The sequence below is a fragment of the Rhineura floridana genome, chromosome 5 (assembly GCF_030035675.1).
Source record: "Rhineura floridana isolate rRhiFlo1 chromosome 5, rRhiFlo1.hap2, whole genome shotgun sequence".
Taxonomy (NCBI): Eukaryota; Metazoa; Chordata; class Lepidosauria; order Squamata; family Rhineuridae; genus Rhineura; species Rhineura floridana.
Genome location: NC_084484.1, coordinates 188,375,241 through 188,396,965, shown reverse-complemented (window position 1 = coordinate 188,396,965; position 21,725 = coordinate 188,375,241). Strand labels below are relative to the sequence as shown.

The 21,725-nt window shown below is 53.5% G+C and overlaps 2 protein-coding genes across 2 annotated transcripts; one reads left to right on the top strand and one right to left on the bottom strand.

Annotated features, from left to right (window-relative positions):
* Positions 1-634: 634 nt before the first annotated feature.
* ILK (integrin linked kinase) lies at positions 635-9,094 on the bottom strand. Its single transcript, XM_061629303.1, has 13 exons — positions 8,743-9,094; positions 7,965-8,061; positions 6,745-6,910; positions 6,475-6,570; positions 6,045-6,141; positions 4,568-4,651; positions 4,366-4,451; positions 4,132-4,241; positions 3,691-3,818; positions 1,953-2,074; positions 1,763-1,862; positions 1,240-1,370; positions 635-1,151 (listed from the first exon to the last, which is right to left on the bottom strand). The coding sequence occupies exons 2-13, from the start codon at positions 8,051-8,053 to the stop codon at positions 1,002-1,004; spliced, it is 1,359 nt and encodes a 452-aa protein (XP_061485287.1). The 5' UTR covers positions 8,054-8,061; positions 8,743-9,094; the 3' UTR covers positions 635-1,001.
* RRP8 (ribosomal RNA processing 8) lies at positions 8,078-16,646 on the top strand. Its single transcript, XM_061629761.1, has 8 exons — positions 8,078-8,219; positions 8,262-9,001; positions 9,476-9,875; positions 11,317-11,803; positions 12,574-12,703; positions 12,895-13,001; positions 16,059-16,155; positions 16,411-16,646. The coding sequence occupies exons 1-8, from the start codon at positions 8,078-8,080 to the stop codon at positions 16,570-16,572; spliced, it is 2,265 nt and encodes a 754-aa protein (XP_061485745.1). The 3' UTR covers positions 16,573-16,646.
* The last annotated feature ends 5,079 nt before the right edge of the window (positions 16,647-21,725 follow it).

The window sequence follows — 21,725 nt, the reverse complement described above, 5'->3', positions numbered from 1 at the left end:
ATCTCCCCCTGCCCAAGAGGCATTTGCTCTTCCTGCAGTATCTAAACCAAGGATACATTTTTGGAAATGATTATTTGCAGGCAGGGACCCTTGTTTTAACAAGGCAGCCATTCTAGTCCAAAATCTAGTTCTCTCCTGTTCTTGATCCCTGGCAACAGTGTCGCAGCATACTGCTTCCAGTAACAGATGTAGTGCAACAGTTATGGACAGTTACACTGTAGATTTGTATATTGGCATTACAAGATTGCCTATTTAGTTTTCAGTTTCAGCTAAGGGGGTGGACTGGCCGGTGTAGAACTTGATAGGAATTTGAAGCCAGACTACCACACCCTACCCTCACACAAGTCCCTACCTCTGTTTCTGTTCTGAGACTGAAAATGCTGCTCCAGGCTCCATGGAGAGGAGGGGGGAAAGAGGAGGGCACAACGGAGGAAATGACGGTTCATATAGAGGGAGGAGGCTTGAGGCAGCCCGTCCTTGTAAGCTGAATCCCACCACCCACACTTGCTCCTTTGCAGGGGACAGGAGATTACTTTCACCTTCAGGGCTGCAGTGTAACGCCAGCACTCTCCAACCCTGCCGTGTGGGCACTGCTGCTACCAATCCTGCAAAGGCAGCAATAAACACGGTCTCCTTTAATAACAACTTGTTTATTTTAAGCCCTGTGGCTTTGGCTGGGGCCTGCATAGAAAAGATAAAAACAGTGGCAGGCAGGCAGTGGTTAACTCTGGAGTGCGAGGTGGCCTTGCTTATGGGGTGTGGGGAGAGGGGAACTGTGAAAGGCAGTTCAGCATTGCTGGGGGGTGAGCTTAAAAGGCCAAGGCAGCTTACAGCAGCCCCCCCAACTCTGCCCAGGAAGGGGAGAATGGGCACAGCAGCAGCTCCTTCTGTACCGTATTGTCTTAATAACAAGGAAACGGTGCTTCCTGTCAACAGCGCCCCCCAAAGGCACTTGTGGGCAGGTCAGAGGGGCTGCAGGGCAAGCTCCCCCACATCCATCCTTACTTCTCCTGCATCTTCTCAAGGATGGGGACAATCATATCAAATTTGGGGCGCTTGGCTGGGTCCTCATTCATGCAGATCTTCATCAACTTGCAGATGTGGGGGGAAATGCCTGGTGGGATGGTGGGCCGCAGCCCCTCCAGGGCAACCTGGAAAGAACACAAATGGGCACAACCAACACTCAAAGCAGGTGCAAGCTGGCCCTCTGAGGGTTAGTGGGCCTCCCCCCTTTCTCACCTTCATGCCGATCTCCATGTTCGAGAGGTCAGCAAAGGGCACCTCTCGTGTCACCAGTTCCCAGAGCAGCACAGCGAAGCTCCACATGTCAGCAGAGCGCCGGTTAATCTCTTCCGCCTTCTTCTGTAGAGCTGAGAGGAGGCAAAGCGGAGATATGAAAGCCACAACCACAGGTGAGGGAGGAGCAAACTCCAGCTCGCTAGCAGAGCAGCTGCCTGGCCTTCAGAAGGCCCCCAAATCCGAACCCTGGCAGTAGCATCTCTCATTCCAAGGATCTTCGGTGTCAGTTCTCTGTGCCTCAGCTGCTGGGAAGCTGTTCGGAGGAGGGAATGAATACCAGCCAGATGCACCACCGGTCTGACTTGGTCTATGTTCTGCAGAGAAAGGCCACCTTAAAGGGAGCAGAAACAACTACCCAGGAGGTCTGGATGTCCTTTAGAGGACTTTGTACAACTGCGGAATTGGTGCCTGCCCATGCACATACACTACCTGATCTCAGTAGGAGGGAAGGCGTCACACTCACCTTCTGGTGCCACCCATGCCGGGGCATACATCCTGCCTGGACACTGGAAGGAGAACTTGACATCTGCCATGCTGATGCGTGCCGTCATGTCCTCGTCTATCTGTTGTGGGAGGCAAGATACAACAGCTCTGAGTCTCCTGAAGCCCCCACCCCCACTTAATCCCCAGAACGTGCCCCTGGCCTAACTCACCATGATGCTGCGGCTGTTGAGATAGTGGCGAGGGATGAGGGGCTCCAGGGTGTGCAGGAACGCCATCCCACGTCCCACATCCAGGGCAAACTTCACTGCTTGCGTCTGGTCCACCACAAAGTCTGCAGGGAGATGGCAGGAGTGAGGGCAGGCAGGGATCAGCCTCAGCAGAGGGAGTCAAGTGGAGCGGAGCAATCCTGGCGGGGGAAGTCTGCCTTGGCGAGGGCCAGCACGGGCCCCTTCACACCTTCTGTAAGGCTGGATTAGGAAGCAGGCCACAAACGCTCAGAGGGAGGCTGAAATCAGGCCATACAAACCAGAGAGCAACACCAAGTGAGCGAGGCAGAACAGGCAACAGCAGTGCAAGAGGCTACATCTATGGCAGAGTGGGGAACCACAGATTTATCTCACAGCATTATAAAACTACAAATATCATAATGCCATTGTATAAATCCATGGTGTGGCTGCATTTGGAATACTGCATACAGTTCTGGTCGCCTCACCTCAAAAAGGATACTGTAGAACTGGAAACGGCTCAGAAAAGGGCAACCAGAATGATCAAGGGGATGGCTTTTTAATTGAGAGAAAAGGTGAGCTACAAGTGACATGATAGAAGCATATAGAGTTATGCATTGCATAGAGAAAGTGGATAGAGAAAAGCTTTTCTTCTCACACAGCACTAGAAGTTGCGGACATCCAATGAAGCTGAAAACTGAAAGATTCAGGACTGACAAAAGAAAGGACTTTTCGCCACAGTGCATAGTTAAACTGGAACTCATTCCCACAAGAGGCAGTGATGGCTACCAATTTGGAAGGCTTTAAAAGAGGATTTGACAAATTAATGGAAGATAAGGCTACCAATGGCTACCAGGTCAGGACAGCTATGCCCTGGGCTCTGGCTGGAAAGAAAGGCTGGATATAAATTTAAGTAATTAAGAATAACATGCTGTGCCTCCATAGTCAGAGAAAGTATGCTTCCAAATGCCAGTTGCTGGAACGTGCAGGAGGGGGCAGCTGCAGTACTCAGGTCCTGCGTGAGGGGTTCCCACTGGCAAAACCGGTTGGCCCCCTTTGGCCTGAGCCAGCCGACTCTTCTTATGTTCTTATGGGGGGGGGGCTGAATACAGCAAAATGGAAGGGAGCAGGCAGAAGAGGTTCAGGGCTTCTGTTCAATGACAAGCTGAGCCAGCCAAGACCCTTCACCTGGGCTCAGTAGCCATGCCGTTGTTGGTTGCACTGAGAACAGCTTTGGGAATGGCTTTCCCACAAGACGTAAAGACAGGATGAAAGTGATTTCTTCAGCCCTAAGAACTACAAAGATGACAAATCATGGTGTAGCCTTGATGGGGAAGCCCCAAAGACTGAGGGAGCAGGCGAAAGCCTTTGCCGACAGGTTCCAAATGTCTGAAGGAGGAGGGACAGGCCTGACCTACAAGGAATGCAAACAAGAGCACTTGGGAAGGACAGCTCTGAGACAAGCGGAGAGAACCATTGCTGGGCCAAGGGGGCACGGGTCTTGTGAGGAAACGCTGGAGAAGCATCAGCTGGGCTCCTCCCAGGTCGCTCATGTTGGGAATCTCTTCCAAGCCTTTTCTGTAGCAATGAGTGTGCAGTTACCCGGCCACGAGGACCATCCTCAGCCGGTCACCCCTCTAGGCTCACGGACAGGAAAATGGGCACCCCCATTAAAGAAGGGTGAGAGGCAGGCATGCCAGACCCAGGCGGAAGACAGACTCACTGGTGCCTTCATGCAGCACGTTGTAAAGGGAGCCATAGGGCATCCAGTGGGTGATGACGATGGGGTGAGGCGCAGGTGGTGACTGGCAGGCACCCAGAACTGGCAACACATTGGGGTGAGAGAAAATCCTGCAGAACAGGAAAAGGGCATGATAGGTGGAAGTGCACCCTGCACCCTGCCTCCTGCTCCCCCAACACACACCCTGCATGCATTCACTCTTTCCTGGCAGCCCCCCTGCAAAGACTCCCCACCTCCATGGAGCAGGCCCACAGCTCAGTGGCTGAGCACCGGCTTGGCTTGCTGAAGATCCACAGTTCAGTCCAGGGAAGGGCCCTTCTCTGCCCAAGTCAAGCTTGGACAACTGCTGCCAATCAGTGTAGGCATTATGAGCCCAGGCAGGCGTTAAGGTGGCCTCTGGCATTCCCCAAAAGCCCCCCTCACCTGAGCTTGGGATATTCCTCATTGAAATCTCTGCTCTTACGGGTTGTCCAGTCCCGGACTTTGAGCACTTTGATGACAATGTCATTGCCTTGCCAGCGTCCTTTCCAGAGCTGTGGGGGAAGCCAGGAGGTCAGCAGGGGGAGGGATGGGAGCATGACTTCTAGGAAGCCTCCCACTCAACCACCAGAGGGGGGGGAGGGGGGCAGGGAGAGCGAGAGAAAGGAAAGTCACAACCTCTCCGGACTGGTTCTCGTTGAGTTTGTGGCCCAGGATCAGCTGCCGGAAGTCAATCCCAGCCAGTTTGTTTAAAGTCCCATTACCTACAAGAGACCAACCAGGAAAAGTCAGAGCCTACACAATAAATGTGTCCTATAGCCAAACCCACTGGGCTAGTCTTGGCTCAGGCGGGCTCTTCCCTCCTTCCCCTGCCTCTTACGGGGTCGTGTCCGGGTTGTGCCCTTCCAGAAAGTGTCCTTGAAGGGAAGACGGGTGAGGCTTTGGCCTAGCTTCTCTGCACGCTCTGAGAAGAAAAAAAGAGTGCTGTCAGGCGCAAGAGTGTTGCAGAAGCGGAAAGGGTGCAGGACAGGGCAACCCAAGTGGTCAAGGGGCTGGGAACTCCCCTACCACTGAAAGGCCTCCTTGTTGTTGTTGTTGTTGTTGTTGTTATGTGCCTTCAAGTCGATTACGACTTTGGCAACCCTATGAATCAGTGACCTCCAAGAGACCTTTTTAGTTTTGGAAAAAAGACAACAGCAGGGGGATACGAGAGAGGGATATAAACACTGGCGGGTAAGGAAAAGGTTTCCCCAACCTGAATACTAGAACCCAACGGGGGCATCCAACAAAGATGAATTTTGAGAGATCTGAGACACACCGAAGAAAGTACTTTGCCTGGCGCATAGCTAAAACTATTGATTTTGGTCACACAAGAGAGAGTGACGGACACTAACTTGGATGACTTTAAACAACAATTAGCTAAATACATGGAAGTTAAGAGTATCCATGGATACTAACCCTGAATTGCACATTCTACGCATGCTTCTGAATCAGGGCTGTGGAGTCGGAAGCAATTTTGGGTGGAGCCGGTAGAAATGTACCGACTCTGACTCCGGCTTCAAAATAAATTTTGATTGACAAATTTTTTAAAATATAAATTCAAAATGTCAAAGAAGCTTCCCATGAAGTCAGCTGTAGTTGAGCATTTCACCATAACTCAAGATGGAAAACATTTTGTGTGTCAGTGTATGACACAGGACCCAGATGAAGATAAATGTTGTGATGCCAAGATCAGCGCATATTCAGGCAGTGATAAAAATGCTCCTATGAGAGCTTCCAATTTAAAAAGACATTTACAGCCCTTTCCAGGGCTGTGAAGTCGGAAGCAATTTTGGGTGGAGTCGGAGGCAAACAGTAGAAAAATAGAGGAGTTGGAGGTTTGGCATACCGACTCCACAGCCCTGTTCTGAATACCAATTGCTGACAACGGCAGGAGGGGAGAGCGCTGTTGCACTCGGGTCTTGCTTGTGGGCTTCACAGAAGAGGCATCCGGTAGGCCTTTGGCCTGATCCAGCTTCTTTCTGAAAAGGACTTATAGGGTCCTCTCTCACCCTCTAAGGCCTGTTTTAGGCACCCTCCATGCCATTCACCTCTCCACTTTATCCCAGGAAGCTCTGACAGAACAACGACAGGCCCCACTGAAATTCTGACTTTGCCCTAGAGAAGGTTCTCTTTTATCAGGGCTGATGAACACCAAACAAAGGGGAGATAAGGCAGCTGAAGGCTGAATTCTTTAGACCACTGCTGCTGAGAAAGTGGTCTTAGCCAGACACAGCAAACAAAGATGGGCCCAGCTCAGCAGGAGGCAAGAGCCCCACAAACGGGGGGGGGGAGGGGAGGGGAGAAGCCAAGCGCACCTCTCAGCAAGTCCCGCAGAGGTGTCTTCGCCTTGTCCAGGGGTGTCTCCCCATATTTGTTGCAGATGCTAACGAGAGCCCCGCTGGTCACCAGGTCCTGAGGAGGGGAAGTGGGAGGAGTGAGGCAAGAGGAACCCCCCTCCATCTTACTACCACCCTGCCTGTTCAGCCTCCTACAGGGCACCACGCCTCCCTCCCTCCCTCCTGCTGGCCATTGCTCTTCTATTGTGGGGCTCTTATTTTGTTTTGGATATTTTATTTTGTTTACATTTTGCAAACCGCAGGGAAAATTTCTATGAATTGGGATATAAACATTTGCTTAAATAAAACATAATTAGAAATAAATAAAAAATATTGCTACCACTTGGCTTTGCTACCTGGGAGGGTGCATGCATACCCCACAACCCTCACCCCCGACTGCAGCCCTCACCTCTGCCACCTGCTCCTGGGCCCAAAAGCAGGCATAATGGAGGGGACTATTCCCGTGTTCATTCACTGCGTTGATGTCAGCCTTGAACTGGATTAGCTGCACAAAAGAAGACAGTAAATTGGGGTAGGAAATCCCCCCCAACTGAAACACAACACCCCAGAGGAGGATCCCACAGCTCAATTGCTACCATCTCCCCTCTCCCAGCAGGGGCCGCTCTCAGACACCCAGGAAAAGGATGGCGAAGGATCAGCATGCAGAGGTCCCGCCTACCTTCTGGACAATGTCACGGTGCCCGTGGCTGGCAGCCAGGTGCAGGGGGGTGTCATCCCCACGGTTCATGACGTTGATGCGTGCCCCTCGCATGACCAGCATGTCCACCACGCTGGAGCGGCCTTCACGGCAGGCCCAGTGCAGGGGGCTGAAGCCGTGGTCATCTCTGCAGGGAAGAGAGGGGCCAGCTCAGTGGGCAGAGGAGGAGGAGGAAAGGCCGGCCTGGGTAGAAGGCACAGCCTCAAGGGAGCAAAGGGCTACGATCTGGGGTGTGGGCTTGTTCTTGGGAATGTCAGAGGCAGCGGCAGCGGCTGCAACAGCTTCAGGAATCCCTCTGAGGGCGCCTCTTCCCCTTCTTAGTCTCACTTTGCAGCCAAGCACAGGGGAGAGAGAGAGAGAGAGAGAGAGAGAAGGAGGCCAGACCTTAAAAGGAGATATGAGCCAGGAAGAGGTCGGGGGGAGATCCGCTCCCCCTTTGGGACAACAACAAGGGACTGAGCAGGTAGAAACTTCAAGGCGAAGAGAACCCAGCCTGGACCAGACACAGCCAGCCCTGAAGGGGCACCAGCAGCTTCCCTTTCTCGACCCCAGAGGCTACTGGTCAGCCCGGGCACTCCCTGCTGGAACACAGGGCAACCTTGGGACTATCTCGCTCCCTTCGAGCCCTGGGGATCAAACTGGGGGGGGGACTGCAGAGGACTGGAAAGGGAGCCAGATCCAGAGGAGAGCGAGACAGTCCATCACCTGGCCCAGACGGTGCAGTTTCACAGGGGAGCGGGCAGCCCAGCCCCCAAATCCAGGCCACCTGGCCCAGGAAGAGAGGCTGGCTTCTTGAGGAAGGTGGCTCATAGCTTGCCAGGCAGCTTAAGCACACACTGACCCCCCTTTTGCCTCCAAAGGGGCCCATGTTGACTCCCCGCCTCAAGGGCTCGCCAGACTCCTCTAGAGTCATCTGAGCAACAAGGCCAAGAGCATCTTGGCAGCCTCCCCCAAGAGGGGCAGGAGTGCACAACCCCTTCAGTGGGCTGGAGCTGAGGCTTCTGGAGTCTGGCCATCCGCTCCCTCAGCAAGCCCCCCGCCCGCTCCCCAGCGCCTGCCAAGGGGATTTCTGCCTACGTGTTTCAGAGTTCGGCATTTCCTGTCCTCTCCGGGGAAAGGGCGAAAGACAGGATGACGGCCCCTTAAGGAAGGGGGCTCTGCTGGTCCTCGCCCCCACTCACCCCTGGTTGAGATCGTTCTCCGTGTTGTCCAGCCAGAGGCGCACGGCCACCGCGTTGCCCTCCCGGCACTGGGTGAAAATGTCGTCCATGGTCCCTCCTGCGGGAAGGCCACCATGAGCCAGCAGCAGATGTTGGACCGGCCCGCGGGGAGCCACCGAGCCTCCCCCCAAAACGTTGCTCACGTCCTATCGCTGTCCCCCACCGCTGCCCCACATATGTTCCGGGCAGCGCCGGCGGATTCGGTCGGCTGCGTCGGCAGGAAGACCTCTGCCGAGGGGGCGCCCCCTCCTGGGTGAGGCTGCCTACCCGGGCGGCCCAGCCCTGGGAATCTCCCAGCGGCCGGACTCATCGCAGCCGCTGGAAAGAGGGCAGCAGCCAGGCAGGAGCCCCCGCTGTGGCCGGGACCCGATATCCCCACTGCGGCCGAGGAGGGCCTGAGAGGAGGGCGCCCCCGCCCTCTCTCCTCTCGCCGGCCACCCCCCCCCGCCGTTCCGCGTCCCCTCAGCAGATCCGTGGCGCCCGCCGGCTGCACCGCAGAGGACCGGCGCCCTCCGCCCAGGCAGGAGGGGGGCGGCGAACAGCCTCCTGCGCCAGCAGCGCCTGGGCTCCTCTGCCCCAGGCCGCCGCGACTACGCCTCCCTGCAACTCCGGGTGGGGCCGGCCTCTGTCACCTGCCCAGGGCGTCGCTGCGGTCGGCGAGGGGGCCGGATCCGCTACGGCCGGGCTGTCTTGTCCCGCCCGCCCCGCCCCGCCCCGCTCCGCTCCGTTCGACACTTGCCCCGGTCGCGGCGGCGGCTCCGTGTGTGGCGAGTCCCCGGGCTGGGCTCCGCCCCGAAGACCCCTCGGGCGGTTCCCTCCGGCCCGCGCTCTTCTCACTGCCCCGCTCGGCGGCAGCGGCCACTGGCTCCAGAAGAGCGAGCGGCAGCGAAGGGCGCTCGCCCGGCGGCGGCTGGAGCGGATCCCTGCGGGGGCGGCCCCTCCTCGCCAGGCGGCGGCGGCAAAATCTCCGGCAGGCACCGGCGGCGGCGGCGGGCGAGGTCAGCCTCCCCCAGCACGACCACTCCCCGGGCAAATCCACGCATGCGCGCGCTCCCTTACGCAAAGAGGGGCGCTCCCTGCGGCGCTGTTGCGGCCTCCGGGCGCCAGGGGGAGACTTGTGCGGACCTCTCGCCGGAAAGGGGCGGCGCAGGGGGCAGCCGGAAGCCGGGAACTGCCGGCGGCGTGAGGGTCGCAGGGGGCGCCGCGGCTTTGCGAGGGAAGCTCCTCGCACGGCCAGGGAGGGGCTGCCAACGGCGCGGGGCCCGAGCGGGCGGTTCCGGCTCTTCTTCCCCGCGCAGCTCCAGGGGCCGCTCGGCCCGGCTGCCGCTGAGGCATGTTCGAGGAGAGCGAGTGGGACGAGGAGGCGCCGGCTGGGCCTGGGGGCTGCCCGCGCCCCGCGGTGAGTAGCCAGCACCCCTTCCCCGGATCCCTGCCCGTCGTTCCGGGGCTGACTCTTTTCTCGTTGCTCGCAGAGCCCCGCAGGTCGGAGCGGGCCCCAGCCGCGCCGGAGACTCTTGGCGACCCTGCGCCGCCTGCAGGGCCTCACGCCGCGGGCACCGGCGCCGCCGCGCCTCGGCGGGGGCAGCAGCGGGAGCAGCGCTTCTGACCCGGCGCCGGAGGAGCGGCTGGCGACACACTATGGCGGGAGGCGGAGGGAGCGGGCGCCGGAGGTGAGCAAGCAGCCACGAGGCCCCCGCGCCCGGAGGAGAAAGCGGGCGCCAGGTGAGAGCTCCGGGGCCACTGCCGTGCCCGCCGCCCAGCTCGTGTGCATCCGCCGAGCTGCTTCGGAAGACCGCGGCTGGGACGTTGCGCTCTGCTCGCGTGGAGGAGTTTCTGACCCGACCAGGGGAGAGCCGGCACGACTTCTTGGAGGTGGACCCGGAGGCGCTCGGCGGCGTTTCTGCAGCGTAAAGCAGGGAGCGGGCACCTTCTGCGTTTAAGATTTCCCTTCCTTCCTCTGCAGTAGTCCCTCTTCTGCCTTGCAGGTTCAGTCCCAGCCGGCATCTCCCAGACAGCCAGGAAGTCCCTCTGCCTGAACCCCGAGAGGAGCTATTGCTGCAGCCACAGCTGCTGGCAGGAGCAACACTGGCCTGGATGGACCCCAAGCAGCCAGCTTCTCCCTATGGGCTACACGCCAGGGAGGGTGTTCTGTTCAAAATCAGCAATCCTGAACTACTCATTTACCTAGGAAGGAATACAAGAGGCTGCCCACTAACTGAACCAGGCAGAGGGCCTTCTCATCTCTCCAGCGGTCAGGCAAGGCCCTCCTTCCCCAGCCTGACCTGGAGATGCTGCCAGGGGTTGAGCCCAGTGTCAACCGTGTGCAAAGCAGATGCTTGGCTACTGAGTTACGGCCCTTCCCCAAGGATCTATTTAGATACGTACCCCACACTTTCTGCCTCAAAGGCAATACCCAAGGCAGCACTCGCTAGGAGCAAGTGCTATGAAGCTTAGGGGAGCTGCTTCTACCTAACGTGTGCTGTTACATGAGCTGTTTTTGTGGGACGGCCACAGTGAGGCTTGGAAGAGGCTTTTCTTAGGTGTCCTGTTGTGAGTCTTGCCAAATGCTTTTCTAGCCCGTCACATGTTAGGTGCTGTACAAAAGCAGCAGAGTCCCTGCCCAGGCTCCACATTTGTAACTCTACTTACTACCCTGCAGGTACCACTTTTGCCTGGTAGCATTTTTGAGAAGGCTGTGGTAGGTCCCTGTGATTCTGATTTCAGCTGGGGAAACAGAGGCTGAGAGGTACTGCTTGAGGACCCCCAGTGAGGGAGAGACCCCGCCCCCACCTACCCACTCTAGGCAATAGGTCCAGTGCCGAGCTGCTCTTGCTGTCAAGTCGTCGTTGCTCACAAATTGCCCCCCCCATAACTAAGCCCTTCAGGTCTAGTCCTGTCCTCAGGCATGGGGGAGGGGGTAACTAGGAAAACCAGGATTGGCCCCTCAGTGCTGCAGCCTTTCTGAGGTATTGGAAGAGCGCTGTCATGCCCCCTCCTCGCCCCTCGCAGCCTTCTTTCCAGTCAGAGGCAAAACATACCCTGGTCCTGCAACCTTCCTTCACAGGACGGGTTTTCTATACTCCTCGCCGTCCGTTCTGTTCCCTTCCGATCCTGTCCTAATTTGCCAGTGATATCCATCTTAAAGTGTAGAATCTAGAACTAGACAGGACTCCAGATCTGTCTAATTTGGAACAAAGTTGAACTGTAACTTCCCATGGCCTGAAAACTTTGGCTTGGTTAACTCGGTCAGCACTGGTGGGATTGGGGGTAGCGCAGTCCTGTGCCCAGCATCTCAGTCCTTATCTCTGTCCAGGTGAAGCGGCAGCAGCTGGAGATGGCAGCCCAGTTGTGCCCAGCAGCAAGCAGAGGTGCCCTGGGACTAAGGAAGTCACCGGGCTCGCAGAGGAGGGGCCAAGGCAGCTGCTGACCAGGAGGCAGTGGAGGAACCGCCAGAAGAACAGGCGGCGCCAGAAGAACAAGTTCAAGGCAGATCTCGATGCTGTGCAGCCCCTCGTGGCCTCTGGACCAGAGGAGCCTCCTAGGACCCAGGAAGACCTGGCAACCACAGAGCCTCTCAGCAGCCGGGAAGCATCCCTGCGGCTGCGCATGGAGGCGCGCCTGGATTCAGCTCGCTTCCGCTATATCAACCAGCAGCTCTACACATGCTCCAGCCAGGAGGCAGCCCGGCTCTTCTGGGAGGACCCAGAGGCCTTGGCTGTTTATCACCGGGGCTTTGCGCGGCAGGTAGCCCAGTGGCCTGAAAGTCCTGTGCAGCGCCTTGTGCGCTATCTGCGTCACAGGTAAAGGCGGGGAGTGTATCGGCCTGTGGGCAGATGCTCAGCCTCTTCACCAGCAGAATAGCTGCCTTTAGGCAAGGGGGGCTTGTCTTCCCCTCCCCCCCAGCCTGAGTCCTAAGCATTTAGCTGAAGATGGGTCAAGGGACGGCCAGTGTGAGCTCAGAGCCACCTGGTGCCTAATCTGAGGCAGCTAGCACTTTGAGGCCCTGCCAAGGATGCTGTGTGATGCTGGGAAGGTGCCTTGTTAACCAGATAGTGTAGTCCTTGGAGCAGTTAACTCTCCGCCAGGGAAGCGAGAGGCTGTGCTTATCAGCTATTGTTATGCTGTATGACCCTGGGAAAGAGCCTCCATCACTGAAGTGCTATGCTGGGAAAGCTGTGACCTAATCCTTTGTAGCAATTAGTTATTCACCACTGTGCTTGGAAACAATTATCCTATATAACTTTTGCTTGTTGCCCAGTTTGGTGTTGTTCAGACTGACACCAGCTTCTGCAGGGCTGTGGAGTCTGATCCACCTTTATTGGGTACACCTGTGCTTTGTAAGTTACTCAGTAAACATTCTCTCCTTGTAAGCAAACCTTGGGTCTGCATATCATCTTTGGTATCCTAGCAACCTGCAAGTGGTACAGGGGGCAATGATGGTTAGTTAAGCACATGTGCACGATACAACACCCTTGTTAGCATATAGAAGAGTTCACACAGCAAATACAGAATTGGTGACAAGTTCTGGCTTTTGCTCCTGATTCCAAGCCACTTATCTTTCCCCCCCTAGACCGGCATCACTTGTGGTGGCAGATTTCGGTTGTGGAGACTGCGTGTTGGCCCGCAGCCTACGGAACAGAGTGCACTGCTTTGATCTGGTGGCGCTGGACCCCCGAGTCACTGTTTGTGACATGGCCCAGGTACGTAGGAGGGGGAGGGTCAGGGTCCCCAACAGTCGGGTTGCCTAGGCTCTCGTTATACCAGCTTCCTCCCAGACTTTGGCCTAGCTGGTGTCCACATGGTTTCTCCTGCTCCAGTATCCACGGGATGATCCCACACACTGCTCCCCCCACCCCCAGATTTCTGATTGTTGCTTGCTCCTTCCTTGCAGGTCCCCCTGGAAGATGAATCAGTTGATGTGGCTGTTTTCTGCCTGGCACTCATGGGTACCAACCTGCATGAGATCCTGGAAGAGGCCAACCGTGTGCTGCGAACTGGGTAACTGGAGCTCGAAGGGGTCACTAGTGGGGGGGGGGAGAAGTGGGGGACCACTTGTCATTGCTGATCAGGGCACTGCCAGTTATAAATTAGGGCTGTGAAACACTGAAATATGTTTAGCTGTCTAACTAACTAAGTCTTTAGTGCATGAATCACCTAAATGCGCAGATTAACAAAATCTCAGTATTACTGCTATTTCAATCATGCAACCATATTTTTTTCAGTAATATTATAGTAGAGTTGGAAGGGACCTATAAGGCCATCAAGTCCAACCTTCTGCTCAATGCAGGAATCCCAATTGAAGCATTCCCGACAGATGGCTGTCCAGCTGCCTCTTGAAGGCCTCCAGTGTCGGAGAGCCCATTACTTCTCTAGGTAATTGGTTCCGTTGTCATATGACTCGACATTCAGTCAAAATCTGGCTTCCTGCAACTTGAGCCCATTATTCTGTGTCCTGCACTCTGGGACAATCAAGAAGAGATCCCAGCCCTCCTCTGTGTGGCAACCTTTTCATGTACTTAAAGAGTGCTATTCCTGCATTGAGTAGGGGGTTGGCCTTGATGGCCTTATAGGCCCCTTCCAACTCTACTATTCTATGATTCTATGATGTCCCCTCAGTCTTCTGTTCTCCAGACTAAATATGCCCAGTTCTTTCGGCTTTGGTTCCAGTCCCCTGATCATCCTTGTTGCCCTCCTCTGAACCTGTTATGGATATCAAAATAGTCTCAAAACAGGCAAGTGTGAAGCTCTTTAATATGAAGCCTCACTGATTGTTCTCATCATTTAAAATTGGTCCTTGCCACCAATTCCTTTTGAATACCAGCTGTTGGGCTGTCTCTCTGCGGGAGAGAGATCACCTGCTTTGTATGTCGGTCAGTTCCTGGCAGCTTCCGGCAGGGCTGGAAGAGACCTTTGTCTGAAATCCTGGAGAGCCTCCAGTGAGAGTCAGCATGTAGACAATATTGAGCTGATCAAGGATGGGAAACGTGTGGCACGCCAGATGTGTTGGATTCAGTGAGAGCCAGTGTGGTGTAGTGGTTAGAGTGTTGGACTAGGACCTGGGAGAGGCCAGGGTTCGAATCTCCACTCACTTGTGAAGCTCACTGGGTGACCTTGTCACTGTCTCTGAGCCTAATCTACTTCACTGGGTTGTGTGAGGATGAAAAAGGCAGCGGGGGGGTGGGAGCCATGTACACCACAAGTTCCCTAACCTTGACCTATATGGACCCCAATGGGCCAGCATAAGACAGTTTTCTAGGCTCCTATCCACTCATGGCTTCCGGAAGGCATCTGGCCAGCCACTGTGGGAAACAGCATGCTGGACTAGATAATCCTTTAGTGGATTGACCTAGTGATTAAAGCTTGTAGCTCTACCTGATGCTTATTTTATTGGTCAGTGAAGGGCTTCAGCCAAGGTGCCTTTGGGTCATTCCTGAAAGTCACAGAGTGGCAGCCTTGAGCAACTCCCTCCTCTGATCTCTACCAGAAATCACAAAGGAGGCAGCAGCTCTTCCACAAGCTAGAATCTAAGGCTGCAGTGAACAAGAACCTCAAGATGAATGGTCTTTGAAAGCCTGGCCAAACTTCCCTCATGTAGAATCATGGAATAGTAGAGTTGGAAGGGGCCTGTAAGGCCCTGTAGCCCAACCCCCTTGCTCAATACAGAAATCCAAGTTAAAGCATACCCAACGCATGGCTGTCCAACTGCCTCTTGAATGCCTCCAGTGTTGGAGAGCCCACCACCACCCTAGGTCATTGGTTCCATTGTTGTGCCACTCCAGCTGTTAGGAAGTTTTTCCTGATGTTCAGCCAAAGTCTGGCTTCCTGCAATTTGAGCCCATTATTCCATGTCCAGCACTTTGGGATGATCAAGAAGAGATCTTCTCTGTGACAACCTTTCAAGTACCTGAAGAGTGCTGGTGTATCTAAATAGCACTTTTTATTATTATTACTATTATGATAGACTGACTTTAGGTTTTGTAATTGCTGTGAGCCTTGCAAGCAGGGAAAATAGGTTTGTTAGGTAACTTGCTGTTGCCAGAAATGGTGATGATTTTTAGAGGGAACTGATTATGCAGATTCATGGAGGATAAGACTATCAGTGGCTACTGGTCATGATTGCTACAGGCTACCCGCAGGATCAGAGGTGGCAGCACCAGCTTGCCTCTGAACATCCGTCAGTGCAGAACAAAGGCGGATGGGAGAAGGTAGTTGTGCTCACAGCCTGCTTGGCGGTTATCTTCTGCTGCTTGCATGTTTTATTACATTTTTGCAGCCACTCGTCAAATATTCCCTGGGCTCCTTACAGGGCAAACAGTAAAACACATTCTTTAAATAGAAGCTAATAATTAAAAGCATCAACAAGAACAATAAAATACTACATAAAGCTAACATTAAAGTGTTTTTGGTGGCAAAGACGCTTGTTTTCTCCCAGACCTTTCATACACCTTTTTTACCTGCTGTGCTTTGTGGGATTTGTTGATTAACCTCTTAGGGACCATGCTAACATTGAAGGGTGTCTGTGTTTCTGACGTGTTTGGGAATTTGTGCATGATTACTTTTTAGAATTCTGTTTTGAAATACTTTACACAATTTTGTTTTTTCTGCTGTAAGGCACCTTCAGACTTTTGGTATAAGGTGACTAAATAATAATAAACCACAACGAAGCAGGGCTTGCCCAATGAGATGGTTTAAAGGCCTGGGAGACCAAAGAGGCAGCTGCAGAGACGCAAAGGAAGGGGCCAGGCACTTTGCAACCCCCATTGTTCTTACTTATTTATTACATTTATATCCTGTCCTTTCTCCCAGTAGGAGCCCAGGGCAGCAAACAAAAGCACTAAAAACACTTTAACACATCATAAAATAAATAAACAAACACATCATAAAAACAAAACGTTGGAGAAACCTTTGTGTCTTACATCTCCTTCCCTGCTGAGGGTGATCGAGGGCACATCCAGACTGACCTTGCGGGCCGGGGTGGGGGGAAGGATGCCCACCCCTCCCCCCACCCCATTTCACATCCATTCTGACGCCCTCCCCCCCTCCTCTGTCCCGCAGGGGCACCTTGCTCGTGGCCGAAATTGCCAGCCGCTTCCGGGACGTCCGGGCCTTCGTGGGGGCGCTCGCCCAGCTGGGCTTCAAGCTGGTTTCCAAGGTAAGGCCAGGCCCGGCCCAGCGGGCGGAGCAGCCTCCCTCCCTTCCTCTGAGCAGCGGGGGGGGGGAAAAGCCTCTCTGACCCACCTGGGTGAAGCAGTCGCAGCGTGTCCGGGGGGAGGGGGTGAGGGACAGCCAGCCGGCCAGCCACCGCCCCCAGAGCCTGCCGGGGAGGGTCAGAGAAGGGCGGGGCGGGTGATGTGCCCCTCGGGCCTCCCGCCTCTCCGCTCAGGCAGCCGTTCCTCTCTCTCCCCAGGACGTCTCCGGCAGCCACTTCTACACCTTCGCGCTGTGCAAGGTCCGTGCTCCGGCCCCGGCGGCCCCACGAGGGCAGAGGCAACAGAGTCCAGATCCAGGTCCTCGGGCCCCTCCCCCGCCAGGCCTGGTGCTCCGGCCTTGCCTCTACAAGCGACGATGATGCAGGCAGGAGGGGCGTGGTTGGGGCGGGAGTGGCTGTATCTCTTGATGTGAATAAAGTTTCTTCCTCTTGGACTGGAAGTGCCTGCTCTTGTCTTGCGATGTTTACGGGGGTCCTTGCGAGAGGGGCGGGGTGGGCGCGCAGGCGCAGTCCGACCAGCTCCAGGCGGCAGCGATGTTGGGATCGGCGGGCAGGGGCAAGCTTGACATCAACCGGGGCGGTGTAGCGGAGCTCGAGCGGGTGCTGGTCTTATCTTATACCGTCTTATCAGGAGGCCCATTCTGCACAACATCAGAAAGAGACCTTTAGCATAGTGGCACCTATTCTTTGAAATTCCCTCCCCTTAAATGTTACAGGCCCCATATTTCGGCACCTACTGAAGACCTTCATCTTTCAACATCTTTCTTTCAACAAGAAACAACTTGGTCCAGACATTTATATTCATACCTTCCTCTTTCGACAAGCCTTTTAAGTCGACATCCCAGTCTGCATCTGTGCTGAAATTGCTTTTTAAGATGTTTTTAAAGTTTTTTTAGAAAAAGTTGTTTTTAAAGATGTTTTGTTTTAATAAATTTTAAAGTCTGTTTTTAAGACATTTCAGTGTTTTTAGTGTTTTGTTTGCTGCCCTGGAATCCTGGGAGGAAAGGCGGTATATAAATTTAATAAATAAATATAAAATAAATAAATAAATAAATAATATAATTAATATAATGTGAAAATAAAATACAAAAATTCATTATAAGGACAAATTGCTTGCAAAAATGTGTACATTAGTCAAAACTGCATACAAAAATGTGTTTATTAGAATAAATTTGCACTAAAATGCTATTTATTCATTAAATGTATATCCTGCCCTTCGTCCCAGCAGGAGCCCAGGGCGGCAAATGAAAGCACTAAAAACACTTTAAACCATCAAAAAACAGATTGTAAAATATATTAAAACAATAACTAAATAAATAAAAAACATCTTTAAAAACATTAAAACAAAACATCTTTAAAAACATTTTTTTAAAAAGCTTTAAAAACATCTTTAAAAACAAGAGGTTTAAAAAACAATTCCAGCACAGATGCAGACTGGGATAATGTCTCTGCTTAAAAGGATTGTTGAAAGAGGAAGGTCTTCAGTAGGTGCCAAAAAGATAACAGAGATGGCGCCTGTCTAACATTTAAGGGGAGGGAAAAGGCACTCCTAGCCACTGAGGTCACCTGGGCCTCTAGTGACAAAGATGGATCCAGGCACACCCCCAGACTATGGACCTGCTCTTTCAGAGGGAGTACGAGCCCAACTGACCACAGTGTCTGTCTTGCTAGGATTCAGACTCAGTTTATTGGTCCTCATCCAGCCCACCAGCGAGTCCAGGCAGCGGTCCAGGGCTTGCATGGCCTCTCCCGATTCAGATGTTCTGGAGAAATGGAGCTGGGTATCAGCATACTGCTGATACCTCGCCCCAAACCTCCTGATGACTGCTCCCAAGGGCTTCATATAGATGTTAAACAGCATGGGGGACAAGATGCTACCCTGCGGCACCCCACAGCACAGCTGCCAGGGGGCCAAAAGACAGTCACCCAATGCTAGTCTCTGAGAACGACCCTGGAGATAAGATCGGAACCACTGTAAAACAGTGCCTCCAATACCCATCTCACCAAGTCGGCCCAGAAGGATACCATGGTCAATGGTATTAAAAGCCGCTGAGAGATTAAGTAAGAATAACAGGGTCGCGCTCCCCTGTCCTTCTCCTGATAGAGGTCATCCATCAGGGTGACGAAGGCCGATTCAGTCCCATAACCAGGCCTGAACCCAGGCTGTGATGGGTCAAGATAACCTGTTCCATTCAAGAGTGCTTGTAATTGCTAAGCCACAACCCTCTCAATCACCTTCCCTAAAAGGGGGGTATTTGCCACCAGGCAGTAGTTGTCGCAGACCAATGGGTCCAGGGTGGGGTTTTTCAGGAGTGGTCAGATCAACACCTCTTTCAAAGCGGCTGGAACCACTCCCTCCTGCAATGATGCATTGACCACCCCCTGGATACACTTGGTCAAACCCACTCGGCAAGCTTTAATAAGCCAAGAAGGGCAAGGGTCAAGAGGACACATTGCTAGTTGCATCATCACAAGCACCTTGTCCACATCATCAGGCATAATTAACTGAAACTGATCCCAAGAAGTTGCAGCAGACATTGCACTGGACACCTTATTGGGGACTACAATAGATGTGGATGGGGCATCAAGACTGCTATGGAGGCGAGCAACTTTTCCCTCAGAGTGTCTTGCAAACAATTCACAGTAGGCCTCAGAAGGGTCTAAGACTCCATTTCCTGGAATATGTAAAGTATGTGCATGTGACAGAAAGATCCATGTGTGTTTGTGGTCTGTATGTATGCAATGAGTAAACTCTTGGGATTTGGACTCAATGGCCTTATAGGCCCCTTCCAACGCTACTATTTTATGATTCTATGATAAGCTGTTCAAGCCTGGCTCAGCTGTCCTATTTCAGAAGTCTCTACGCACTTCTGGATTGATTTTCCTATGATTTACCTGTAGTGAGTCATTCATTTCCATTCAACCCCATTGCAGCAGTTAGATTCTTTGGGATCCTTCCAAAACATTTCTCATCTTCTGAGGTGAAAAATTGTGGCCTGTGAAAGAGTGCAGAGGTCAAGAAGCCAGAAATGGCAGGACTGCTGATATCTGGAGACACATTTGCTTCCCTTTTCAAAATAGTCTAAATAAAGAAGACAGTTTTTACAAAGACTTTCAGTATTGCTGCTTTGAGATTTGGCATCCAAAGAGCCACTTAATTGTCCCTGTCCCCAGTTGGATTGTAAAATCCCTCAAGTTGGATTGTAAGATCCCTCCCTTTTGAATACCAGCTGTTGGGCTGTCTCTCTGCGGGAGAGAGATCACCTGCTTTGTATGTCGGTCAGTTCCTGGCAGCTTCCGGCAGGGCTGGAAGAGACCTTTGTCTGAAATCCTGGAGAGCCTCCAGTGAGAGTCAGCATGTAGACAATATTGAGCTGATCAAGGATGGGAAACGTGTGGCACGCCAGATGTGTTGGATTCAGTGAGAGCCAGTGTGGTGTAGTGGTTAGAGTGTTGGACTAGGACCTGGGAGAGGCCAGGGTTCGAATCTCCACTCACTTGTGAAGCTCACTGGGTGACCTTGTCACTGTCTCTGAGCCTAATCTACTTCACTGGGTTGTGTGAGGATGAAAAAGGCAGCGGGGGGGTGGGAGCCATGTACACCACAAGTTCCCTAACCTTGACCTATATGGACCCCAATGGGCCAGCATAAGACAGTTTTCTAGGCTCCTATCCACTCATGGCTTCCGGAAGGCATCTGGCCAGCCACTGTGGGAAACAGCATGCTGGACTAGATAATCCTTTAGTGGATTGACCTAGTGATTAAAGCTTGTAGCTCTACCTGATGCTTATTTTATTGGTCAGTGAAGGGCTTCAGCCAAGGTGCCTTTGGGTCATTCCTGAAAGTCACAGAGTGGCAGCCTTGAGCAACTCCCTCCTCTGATCTCTACCAGAAATCACAAAGGAGGCAGCAGCTCTTCCACAAGCTAGAATCTAAGGCTGCAGTGAACAAGAACCTCAAGATGAATGGTCTTTGAAAGCCTGGCCAAACTTCCCTCATGTAGAATCATGGAATGGTAGAGTTGGAAGGGGCCTGTAAGGCCCTGTAGCCCAACCCCCTTGCTCAATACAGAAATCCAAGTTAAAGCATACCCAACGCATGGCTGTCCAACTGCCTCTTGAATGCCTCCAGTGTTGGAGAGCCCACCACCACCCTAGGTCATTGGTTCCATTGTTGTGCCACTCCAGCTGTTAGGAAGTTTTTCCTGATGTTCAGCCAAAGTCTGGCTTCCTGCAATTTGAGCCCATTATTCCATGTCCAGCACTTTGGGATGATCAAGAAGAGATCTTCTCTGTGACAACCTTTCAAGTACCTGAAGAGTGCTGGTGTATCTAAATAGCACTTTTTATTATTATTACTATTATGATAGACTGACTTTAGGTTTTGTAATTGCTGTGAGCCTTGCAAGCAGGGAAAATAGGTTTGTTAGGTAATTTGCTGTTGCCAGAAATGGTGATGATTTTTAGAGGGAACTGATTATGCAGATTCATGGAGGATAAGACTATCAGTGGCTACTGGTCATGATTGCTACAGGCTACCCGCAGGATCAGAGGTGGCAGCACCAGCTTGCCTCTGAACATCCGTCAGTGCAGAACAAAGGCGGATGGGAGAAGGTAGTTGTGCTCACAGCCTGCTTGGCGGTTATCTTCTGCTGCTTGCATGTTTTATTACATTTTTGCAGCCACTCGTCAAATATTCCCTGGGCTCCTTACAGGGCAAACAGTAAAACACATTCTTTAAATAGAAGCTAATAATTAAAAGCATCAACAAGAACAATAAAATACTACATAAAGCTAACATTAAAGTGTTTTTGGTGGCAAAGACGCTTGTTTTCTCCCAGACCTTTCATACATCTTTTTTACCTGCTGTGCTTTGTGGGATTTGTTGATTAACCTCTTAGGGACGTCCGGGCCTTCGTGGGGGCGCTCGCCCAGCTGGGCTTCAAGCTGGTTTCCAAGGTAAGGCCAGGCCCGGCCCAGCGGGCGGAGCAGCCTCCCTCCCTTCCTCTGAGCAGCGGGGGGGGGGGGGGAGGAAAAGCCGCTCTGACCCACCTGGGTGAAGCAGTCGCAGCGTGTCCGGGGGGAGGGGGTGAGGGACAGCCAGCCGGCCAGCCACCGCCCCCAGAGCCTGCCGGGGAGGGTCAGAGAAGGGCGGGACGGGTGACGTGCCCCTCGGGCCTCCCGCCTCTCCGCTCAGGCAGCCGTTCCTCTCTCTCCCCAGGACGTCTCCGGCAGCCACTTCTACACCTTCGCGCTGTGCAAGGTCCGTGCTCCGGCCCCGGCGGCCCCACGAGGGCAGAGGCCACAGAGTCCAGATCCAGGTCCTCGGGCCCCTCCCCCGCCAGGCCTGGTGCTCCGGCCTTGCCTCTACAAGCGACGATGACGCAGGCGGGAAGGGCGTGGCTGGGGCGGGAGCGGCTGTATCTCTGTGAATAAAGTTTCTTCCTCTTGGACCGGAAGTGCCTGCTCTCATCTCGCGATGTTTACGGGGGTCCTTGCGAGAGGGGCGGGGC